This window comes from Pteropus vampyrus, unplaced genomic scaffold (genome assembly GCF_000151845.1).
Source record: "Pteropus vampyrus isolate Shadow unplaced genomic scaffold, Pvam_2.0 Scaffold180, whole genome shotgun sequence".
Classification (NCBI taxonomy): Eukaryota; Metazoa; Chordata; class Mammalia; order Chiroptera; family Pteropodidae; genus Pteropus; species Pteropus vampyrus.
Window position 1 is genome coordinate 1467772 of NW_011888961.1, and position 11717 is coordinate 1479488.

Below are 11717 nucleotides of genomic sequence, written 5' to 3' on the forward strand. Positions count from 1 at the left end.
TTAACTAAATTTAACTAAAATTATTTTATTGTCTATTAACATTAACTATTCACAGGTGATAACAACTTTACCTCATATTAAACAGGATTTGAAAGGCTAAAACAAAGTAGAAGTAGAGAATGTATAGAAAAAGAGAGTAGAGAATGCTAAATTGCCCTCAAAACAGACTTTCCTTTGGGTGGTGCAAGCATCTTGAACTACACCTTGGACGATCCAATAAAGCCCCACCTGCAGCACCACATGCCTCACCATCTTAGTCCTTAGCCGTATGAATTCAATAACAACTATTATAAGAGTTCTAAACCCCAGTGGGCAGGGGTCTTTTCTTCAAGAGATAAAAACTATAACCATTACTCCCAGTTGTTGAAGTGACTTCCAGGTTCACTTTAGGCTTAAGTGTGAGAGTTGAGTCTCAGTTTTCTAAGACCATTAGGATAGTAAGGAGTTGGCTGTAATGGAGAAGCCTTCATGAGAGAATGGTAGACAGTCAGTCCTTGGACATGCTACTTGTGCAGTCACAAGTGCTTCTACTTGTACTTAGGAGGATCCCATGCTTGATTTAATGCTCTGCTTTGTCATCTTGAAACTCTTAATAATTTTGAATCAAGGAGGCTCACATTTTCATTTTGTACTGGGCCTCACAAATTATGTAATTAATCTTAGAGTATACAGATATCGGGAAAGAAGGCTATTAGGAAAATGGAGAGTGGATGGAAAGGGATCTGTGACAGGTATGCGAGGAAGCAGCTTCCTCCCATCCTGGGGTTGTGTTCCATGATGTTTTAGGACAATAAGGAAAAGAAGGACGTGAACCTACGTCTTTGAAAAAGTTAGCCTTTTTTTGTCTTCTGGCATCAATCTCGAGCCCAGCTAGGATGTAGCTTTTGACAAAAGTGAAACTACTTCTCCCTATGTCCATATTTTATAGCCCACAACCTTCTCTCATAATTCATATGCCATGACAAAGGATGAAGGAATTATCAGGAAGGATGGAAGAAGTGTGTCTGAAAATACAACATTCATGCCCAAATTCATGTCTTCAGAAGTCTGTTTTGTATCTTCCTCAGGTGGAGTCTTGGTATTTTGTGACCCACAACCACCTGAGAACACAGGAAACCCTTAAAATGGAATTAGATTTCTTTCGGTGCCTCAGGGCCCAGGATATTACGCGGGTCCTCATGTAGCTTCTCTAGGGTTAAACATGTCACCTAACACAACAACCACAATCTCTAAATCCAAAGTATCCACTACGGAAAAAGAGAAGAAGCCTGTATCTCCTCTTATTAACATCATAAGGCAAAACAAACACAAAATTTCGTTGTCCTTAAGAATAATTATGAAGTTCAGGGTGTTGCAAGAACTTTAAAAGCCCAGTCCAATGAGACAAAGTTAAAAGTAATGTAGGCCAAGGCTGCTGCCAATCTCTTTTTGAATATTCTGCCATTTTGAACATAATAATTTTGAAGACAGTGATTCCCTAGACACACTGAAAAGTACTTAACAGATACATGAATATTTCTCTAAATTCAATTGATAGAACATCTGCATGACAACAAGACTGTTGACATTGCCATTTTGACATACCCTAAAAAAGACCAAACCAGTGGTTTTCAGGTTTATTATTACCACCAAATAATTTGTGAAGAGACGTCTTCACTGCGTTTTCCAAACCTCACACCCTAGCCAACCCCTACTCTAGGGATGAGAGAGAAGATAATGGTTAAATAAATATAACATAAGGGAAAGGCAGGGGTAGGCTTTAGGTACCGTTAGGTAGACAGCCAGAAACAATCAAGAGTTACAATTTACTCAATTTATTCACCTAAGAATGAATTATTAGTTTTTCTAAACAGTTTCCTCATTTTCTGAGAATTCAGTTTTATCTCTTATTCTGCACATTTCTAAAGCTATGGGTTCTGTTATAGTTACAGGAGTCATTTGCATGCACTTTCGATTCATAATGAAATTTGGCTTTTGAATATTTTCCGTGTGAACACCTAGAGGATAGATACTTCTGGTTTTGTAGGCAATCAGATCATGCAAACCTTGTTTGGTTGAGTGTGTCTGGTAGAAGGAAGCTATTCGAGTTCCACCAATAAGGCCCTATTCTCTGCTCCAAGCTTCATAATAATTCCATAATTCAATTTCTAACAATGTTTATAACATATCAGTGATATGTTAAACAGGAAGAAGATATGAATTTTGGAGGTCAAAACCTCTAATAATTTCACGTATAGTTCAACCAAATATATACATTATATTCTACATATTAAATTTTATTTTCCCCACTAATGTAAACTCCATGAGAACAGGGATTTTATCTCTTTTTACTATTGTGTATACGGTTTCTAGAGCATTAGTTGGGGACATAGTAATTACTCAACAAAAATATATTGTATGAATTAATGAATAAATGAATATTCAAAACTCTTTATGATGTTCTTGAAGATATAGAACTTGACATAACAAAGTATCACAGATGGGGGTAGCTTAAACAAATTTATTTTGTCATAATTCTAAAGACTAGAGTCCAAGATGAAGATGTTGTCAGAGTTGGTGTCATTTTGAGGCCTCTCTCCTTGGCTTGTAGATGGCAGTCTTTTCCCTATCCCTTCACATGGTCTTCCTTCTGCATGTGTCTGTGTGTGTCTGTTCCTCCTCTTATAAGGATGTCAGTGATATTGGATTAGAGCCCACCTAATTACCTCATTTTAACTTTTAACTTACGTACCTCTTTCAAGATCCTATATCCAAATACGGTGACATTCTGAGGTACTGGGGGTTAGGGCTTCAATTCATATTATTAATATGAATATTGGGAGAACACAATTCAGCTCATAACAGGTTAATTCCGCCCATAGACTTTTAATAGTAAGTATTATTTTTTCTGATAATAAAAGTTATATACACTCATAAAAACTCCAACAATGCAGAAATGAATAAAGTCAAAACTAGTAAGTGTGATAGGGTTAAGATATGAGTTAGGTTTTTCAAGAGTTGTTGCTTTCGGCTCTTAGAAATAAATCATAATTTTTTTACATTTTAATGTTTTTACAAACCATTTTGATATGCTGTATCAAAATAGATAAGTCAGAATGGTCAAGTTGAAGAGACCAGTTTCACCTGCCTCTAATGTGGTTTAGAGAAATAAAATAAATTCTGAAGAGTAGTTATTTTAAGAGGCAAGATGCAATCATGGAGGAGTAAATAGTAAACTTTAATTATAGTGTAATGTTTTATTGTTAGGCTGCATGTTTTTTATACCTTACATGATTTTTATACCTTATAATAATAGTAGTTTTAGTGAAAAAAATCCATAGATTCTTGGACTTTCAATACTTCAAGTCTGATTTATTTACATTGTGATTTTATAATAACTTGCCTCTGAAGAAGCAATTATTAGTAATATTAATAATAGTATTCAGAAAAAAGTTTTAATATTTTTTTGAACTTTTTTTTCCATTGGGAAAGCTGAACTTTGGTTTTTGAATATAAGAAAATATTTTCACAGTAGCTAGTGAAAATGTATTAGTTAGCCAGCATAGGATTTTAGTTACTTATCTTCTTCTCTTAGATTTTAATACTGTTCACTAACATGTTAATTGATTATGTTGCACTTAATTTTTTGCATTTATGACTACTGATTTTTTATCTTAAATATTTGAACATATTATTAATAAAACTTCAGTATAGTAGTGGTAAAATATCTAGATGTTATAAATAGCACTGCGTTGTAATATTTATAGTTTAATATTAACTAGAAAATGTTATGTTTAACAGAAAAAAAGTTTGATCGGAATGAGCCCAAAAAACCTTCTGTGCCACTGAGGACTGATCACCCAGTCATGGGAGTACAGAGTGAAAAAAATTTTATCCATACGAATGCAGCCGATGTCATTATGGGAGTGGCTAAAAAGCCTAAACCAATTTTCGTGGACAAGAGAACTGGAGACAAGCATGATCTGGAACCTTCAGGACTAGTTCCAAAATACATCAATAAAAAGGTAGCCTTGTGATAAACCTGCAAGCCACATAATCTACATATGGTCTTCATAACGATCGTCTGTATTATCATCACTAGTGCTCTCACTGGACAGCTTATCTAGATTGCCAGTTCTCATTTCCCTGACATCGGTGTTTGGTCCAAACGGAATGTGATGGAATGACAGGGAATTTGGAAGGAATGAATATCGTAGAGTTCAGTAGAGGAAAACTATAATTTTTTTTCTTAAATTTCAATTATTAATATATTTAATAATTATAACATTCTCTAAAAGGCGTTGATTTTAGCTGAGGTGGTCGTGTCTTTAAAAGCATAGCCATTCCTATAAATCTAGAAGGAATAAGCTTTCAGAAGATCCTAATAAGATTTAGTCATTAGATTTCAGTGTCTTGGTAGCAGAATGAGAGAAATGAAGAGGAAAACAACTTTAGAGGCACGCAGGCCATCAGTGTAGGGTAACTAATTCTCATTATTATTGAATATATTTGTTTGTTTTTAGTTTGGAGTAAAGCAGACCTTGGAAGTGCTGTACAATAATCTCATCCTTTTGGGACCTTCTTTTCTATCTGAAAAGGCGCTTATCAGATAGGCATAGAATTTCATTGGGGAAAATTATAAAGCTTGGGTTGAGCAGTTTGAATAGAAGAGGTCTTTAAAGTTGAAAAAGCTTACCAAAAAAAAATCTTATACAAAACCTATTTGTACTTATAGAGCATAAAAGTGCTCGAAACGCGTAGTAAAATATGAGTGCAAAACCCCAGAGAAGAATAAAACATAATGATAAGGTTTGGCAAAAAAGAAAGGAAAGAAGGAAGGAAGAGAAAAAAAGGAAGAAATTGCAATAGTGTGTATGAGGGGCCTGCATTCACGTAGTCCAGTGATCTACCACGAGAAATCCAGTGCCCGTTAAAAATCTAAACAGGAACCTCAAGGCTGTTGTCAGAGAACACTGGTTATTCCCTCAGAAACTCTGTCACTCCATTGGCTGAGACAGCTTTGGAAGACTTTAGCAGGAGTCTACGAGTTGGCAGCACATGCCAATAAAGTTATTCCACGCTTCTCTGATACTCCCTCTTTCTGTGGCTCTTGGAGGCTGCTCATAGCCCTTGTCCCAAAGGATGTGGAGAAACAGAAAATTCACTCTCTTGGCTCTTTAAAGCTACTTCCAGTCCATTATTTCTCCTCCATCATGTAAAACCCCTTCTCTTTCGACAGTCATGCCACCAACTGCCACACAGTCTGCCCTCCTCCTTCTGGCTGCCTTCTGTCTAGGCTGTCTACCTCCATACATTTTCTGCCTTGAACAGAAAACTGAACAACAAATCCATCGCAGAGACAGAAAAATTCTGTCTGTGCTTATTTACTGAGCCAAGCAAACACTCCACACCTGCTGTCCTCTTGGTGTTGCTGGCTAAGCAATCAGGACTCACAAAGGACTTACTCGACGTACTTTCCACTTCTCAGAGTTAAGTTTTAAATAATATATTATTGGTAATTGAGATAGTAAGTCTTTTTAAGGGTAGTGTCATTTTTTAAAAGTGAGTTAACCTCATGTTTTAGTTTCAAATAAAATATTATATGCCCATTTTTCCCATGGAAAACAATTTGTGAAAGCAAACGGAAGGATGGATGATTGCCTGTAATATATTATAGTAGTATGACACCATTTCAAATTCTAATTCTGACACTCACTTAACTCTGTGATCTTTAACAAGTTGTTAGATTTATTACGGGGTTGCAGTGCGGATCAAATGATATACAAATATTAAGTACTTGACACAATACCTGGCACCTAATAAAAGTTCAATAAAATGTATATATTATAGCATATGCAATTATTAGTACAAATAGTAATGCATTAGCCCTCAATGATCCAGCACATGGGAATATTTGAGATCACCTAAGCTTTTACTCATTTGTAAGATAGTTCATTTTCCTAAAATGTATCACGTCATTCCATTTATTAAACAGAGTATGTCAAATACAATTTAATCTTATTGTGGCGACACAGACTCATCATTATGAACATCAGTAATTGTACTGAGCTGTAATGAGATGTTGACCTCTGTGTTTCCTGGAATGGATTGGACTGTGCTCTTAGAGTTTATTTATATAGTGCTTCACAACTTTCCAGAACACCTTTATAGCTAGGATTTCTATCATGTATTCAATCAGGATGGGTTAAGTTATGCTGTGGTAACAAATAACTCCCACATTTCAGTAACAAAAACCATCTAAGTTTTATGGTTTGCTTGTGCCACACGTCCACTGAGGGTTGTTGGAAGCTCTGCTTCTTGTTCTTATTCTATGTCCCAGGCAACCCAAAACATCTCTCATCCCTATACCAGACAGAAAAAGAACATGGCAAGTAGTTCATTAGTTCTTAAGGGACAGAGGTCACTTCCACTCACATTAAACAAGTCAGGTAAAATGGTTACCTCTTACTTCAAGGGGAGCAGGAAAGTGTTGCCTTAGCAATTACCCACAGGGAGAGGAACCAGAATATTTGTGAATAGTTTTAATGACTAATACCTCTCAACAGTTGTTTCCTCGGAAAGGTATTTCCTTACCCCCTTATTTATCTAAAATAGCTCCTATTACTTTCTTTTCCTCATAAGGTGAGTTTCTCTCACCATAGAATGCCTTTCTTATTCACTAGTCTACCCAGCACCAAATACATTCTCAAATGATTTTTTGAAGAATAAACAAAGAATATTTCTGTTTCTCTACACATTGATACACACGCATTCAGTACTATGAAAGAATCACATATGACTACTTCACTGTCAGTCCTTAAAAGCAGCCCAGGAGCCTAAAAATGTAATTTGCATTCTGAAAACAACCTTAGGGTACCAAGTCAATTCTATCTTAAAGCAGATGTGCTTAGTATCTTTTGAGTTTGTTTTTATAATGTCTTGGAACCATGTATCCTATTTTATTGAATAAGATCTTGCAAAAGAGGCCTCAAGATAGTCAAGATGTTTCAAGGTAAAAGTTAAAGCACCTAAAAGAAATAAAGAAAATGGTTTTATTTAATCCTAGGGGTAAAGTAATGGCTGAGTCACCGGCCAAGAGCAGGTGCTGGAAACATTCAGAGGAGAGAAAAGAAGTGGCCACAATAACAACTCAGATGGTTTTAAAAGACCAGAATCAACTAGTTCCCGATGAGGAAAAAAGTTACTGAATTTTATCAGTCTATAGTGCTTTAAGCTTCGGCTTCAAGTCTGTACCATTTCTTTTTCTCCCAGTCATTGGTTGGTATGTACGTATATGTAAGAGAGCATTCAGGATATTGATTTGTTTTTTTTTTTCTGAAAAATCATTATAAGGATTATGGTATCACACCTGAATATATATGTAAGCGAAATGAGGAAGTAAAGAAAGCCCAAGAGGAATATGATAAGTATATCCAGGAAAACCTCAGGAAAGCAGCTATGAAAAGGCTATCTGATGAAGAAAGGGAGGCAGTTCTACAGGTGAGTGTTCTGCAATTTCTATTCCTATGTTTAGAACACCTCTGAAAGGAAGGTCTGCCACCAACAATTATTTTATCAAAGCACTTTGATTTTGAAATCGGATCACCCTCTTTTGGTGGTGGTGACAACTACATGCAGCAAAGCTGACTCTTGGGAAAAACAGAAAGTTATAATGTAGGGATTGTTGAATAATACTTTGTTTCCAATTTGGTAAGCTTGTAGGTTCTTTTTTTTTCTTTTCCCCTGAAGTAGTGTTGTAAGGAAACTCACCTTCTCCTTCAATGAACATGCGTAAATAAAGCAAAAAAGCATTTTTATTTTCATTCTCATGTCCCTGAATTTTGCAAAAATATTATCCATAAATTAAATATTTTTCACTAGATGGAGCTCTAGAATAATTGAAACTGTCCCTAGCCCAACTCTTTTTTTTTTTTTTTTTACTTTCCTATAAGCCAAATGAATTTTTGAATAAAACAGACCTAAATACATGTTTACATTGGAATGTTTAGCAAGACTTTTATCTGAAGCATTTAAAATATTGGGGGATGTGAGCAGGGATGCATTCATTTATTGAACATCTGCAGTGTTCCAGGCACTGTACCTGGAAGGTACACTGGGGGACACTGTAGTGAGCAAAACAGATGTAGTCCTTATCACCTAGCCGAAGAGGGACTAAAACTCACATCGACCAGTTCCCAGGCCAGTGTTTTCCCACTGCATCATGTGCATAGGAAGTAACCGAAGGAAGCTCTGCCAGTCAGGGCTCCAGCAGGAAGTAGCAGGCACACACAGCTGGAATTCTGAAGAGAGTTGAAGGAACTGGTTATAGAAGTGAAGCAGGGCTAAGGGAACCCACGAGGAGCACAGAGGCAACCCAGGACTAAAGGCAGTGGAATCCGCCACCACCCAAGGCTTGACGGGCAGAGCAAGAAACAGTGTTACCACAGTCTGGACGATGGGCCACCTGACAGGTGTTGCAGTCACAGATGGATGAGCCAGAACTAGTGTCAGGTAATGTCAAGGGAGAGGAGGGAGAAATGCCCCAACCTCTCTCTCCTACTGGGGCCTTTTTTTTTTTTTTTCTGGCTGAACTTAGGCAGAGGCTGAAGGACGAAAGAGCTAGCATGTGAGGGTGGAGGTGTAACCCACAACAATCAACTCTACCACCACCGCACCCCACCCCACCCCTCATCACAGCGCAGGACAAGGAAGTGGAGAATGGATGGGGTGGAATGGGTGCAAAAGGAGCATGAAATTGCATGAAGGCACTGTATTGTGACTGCTTCTTCCCGTTTGAAGTTTTTCCAAGATTAATATTATTTCAGCATTAAAATAGAAGTGAGAAAAAAATAAGAAATAAAAATAAGGGAAAAATACCATGCTGCAATGAATACAAGATTTCTTTTTTAGATGAAACAACATAAATCTTAAAAACAACAAAGAGGCTATTTCAATATAATATGAAATGTTAGTTACATGTCGTTCTCATCCCTTGCTGCTGACTTTTATCCAAACATCATTGTCCACACTAGAAGGAAATGCAGAGACAGACCATAAGTAATATAGAAATGTCACCCAACTAGCTATGAAAAACCTTTGATATTTGAAAGTGTGTAAACACATAGATTTCCTCTCTGCGATAAGCATCTCTGTGGGGCACCTTGGAAACATTTCCCATTTCATAATGAAAGATGATGGAACAATAGAATTCCTTTGAGGACTTCTTTTTGGAATATATCTCATATACTATTCAGATATGTATGAGAATATATATTAGACTGTATCTTACATACTATTAACTGTGTTAATCCATCCCCCTCTTAAAAATTTAACCTGGAAACTTCTTCTACCTTTTTCCTTTCCCAAATCCTTGATATGGTCTTGCTCAAGTGTTCAAAATGTGTTGTCCTTGTTTGCAACCAACCTATTCTATACAATATGCCCAAGCCTATCTTTATTTTTACCTAAGCATGGAAATAAGTCCATAAAATTTTATTGTCCTTGAATGGTTTCTACAAGATTAAATTTATACTATGAGACTTTATTATGAAGGCATTATTATGTAAGACAGTTCTAATCTCTTAACCCTAAATGTATGGCCATAGTTTTCAAGGATCATGTTTTCAAGGCAATATTTTAAACGTACTTTCAGTTTTACTTTTTGTTTTGTGTAAATAAAATTATTTGTGCACCCATAAAAGAAAGCATTAATTTATAAAATTTCATTGCATGAATTCAATTTATAGTTTAAGATCGTTTTGTCAGTGATGCCTCTAGTGCATTGTGATAAGAAATGGTGACAGCGCAGAGATGAAAATAACCTTTACTGCTCCTAAGAGATCCCTAATTTTGAATTTGTTCGTTACTGAGAATATAAAAAATTAACTACATTATTGAATGAGCATGTATGTTATATTTAATGACATTTTGGTCTTTTCTAGAATACATTAATAGGAAGTATTGATCCCTTGACTATATGGAGAAAGAATTCTAATATAACGAAGAGAAATAAAAGATCATTTTATGTCATGTTAAACTGAATTTCAGCATTTTGTACAATTCCGTTTAGTCAGATATAAGAAAATATGGCCATGCAAGTCTTTTGATGTGATTTCTCTGTTGAAGAATGGGGATGATGGTTTAAAAATAAAAGTCTAAAGACAAAAACCTAAAAATTTTATATGAAATAATTTCCTGTTCAAAAATCCTTTTTGCTTGGGGATATAAATTCTAAGTTGTTGCTTTTACCAAAGCATTTTCTATGAGCTTAGTTTCATAGTACTCATAACTCTGCATATGCATACTTGATGGTAAAAACAAGTACAGTAACATTAAAAACAGAGCAAATAAATACTCCCACTGGGAACTGGGCACAGAATCAGGACAGGGTTTGGCCTCTGTACAGTACATTTTGTTACTGCGGCCAAGTACTTGATAAATACATATCATTTTAAAAGTTATTTTCATCAGTTTTTTTTTTAACCTATTTACATTCTCCACACCAGTATGGTTTTCTTTACCATTTACTTCACTTTTACAGTTTACATGCATATTCAGCTTTCTTTACCATTTGCAGGGGCTGAAAAAGAACTGGGAGGAGGTGCACAAGGAGTCCCAGTCCCTCTCGGTCTTCATCGATTCCATACCGAAGAAGATACGCAAGCAGAAGCTGGAAGAAGAAATGAAGCAACTGGAACACGACATTGGTGTCATTGAAAAGCACAAGATTATTTATATTGCCAATAAGTAACGATGGATTTTTAAAGTATGATAACTTTAATATAGGAAAACAAAGATGGAAAGCATACAAATGAAACTAGAAGTTTTTCAAAGAGGAAAATACTATGAAGAGAATAAAAATAGTTTTTACCACAATGCTTAGGCAATGTTTAAAGAATAATTGGATTTTTTTTACTTACACAAGAGAGAATAATTTTGTTAACCAGCGTCAGGCATTCCATGTATAAATCAATTAAAGTTTGATGTTATCTATTCCGGATCTGTAATGTAAGGCATTATTATTATGTGCTTGTTTCACAGAAACTTTCGAAAAATAGTCAGCACTCAGAACTTTACATTTTTCCACATTGCACGATACAAGGAGCACAACGTTAAAAACTGTTAAGTATTTTGAATTGGAGATAGTAGCATATGCTTCTTACTACACTAAAGTGTTTTCTACATATTGTTTCAGAGCTTCACAAACTTAACAGTGTATATTCTCTGGCAGCTTATCTCATTGGCAGCCATTCCCAACTATAAATATTTTCAATATTCATAATGCTATCTATCCCGAAAGACTTATATTTGAAGGACGATAACATAAAATCAAGGAGACAACTTATAAAATGCATCATGGAGGGTGATTAAAGGGAATAGCCTCCTTTCTGGCATCCAACTTTTAAAAATTTTTGCTACTCTAGGTGCTTTATTCCATAATTCGCTGTATGAATTTCACTAAAATGGGATGTTCCATTTTCTTTCTATTCCTTCGAACCCAGGAACATGGGATAAGTTTCCATTTATTTTTGTCTTTAATTTCTTTCAGCAATGTTTTGGAATTTTCATTGTACAAGTCTTTCGCTTCTTTGGTTAAGTGAATTCCTAAGTATATTTGATGCTATTGTAAGTAGAATTGTTTTTGTAATTTTCTTTTTAGGTTGCTCGTTGTGAGTATATAGAAACGTATTAGTTCTAACACTTTTTGTGGAATCTTTAGAGTTTCCTACATGTAAGAT

General features: G+C 35.5%; 1 protein-coding gene across 1 annotated transcript in view; it reads left to right on the forward strand.

Annotated features, from left to right (window-relative positions):
* Positions 1-10978, forward strand: part of ENKUR (enkurin, TRPC channel interacting protein) — a 19471-nt gene extending 8493 nt beyond the window's left edge. The window contains exons 2-4 of the mRNA XM_011371027.2: positions 3781-4004; positions 7333-7479; positions 10556-10978. Of these exons, the coding sequence (XP_011369329.1) occupies positions 3781-4004; positions 7333-7479; positions 10556-10729 (545 nt within the window). The 3' untranslated portion in view covers positions 10730-10978. The remainder of the gene's footprint in view (positions 1-3780; positions 4005-7332; positions 7480-10555) is intronic.
* Positions 10979-11717: the final 739 nt, after the last annotated feature.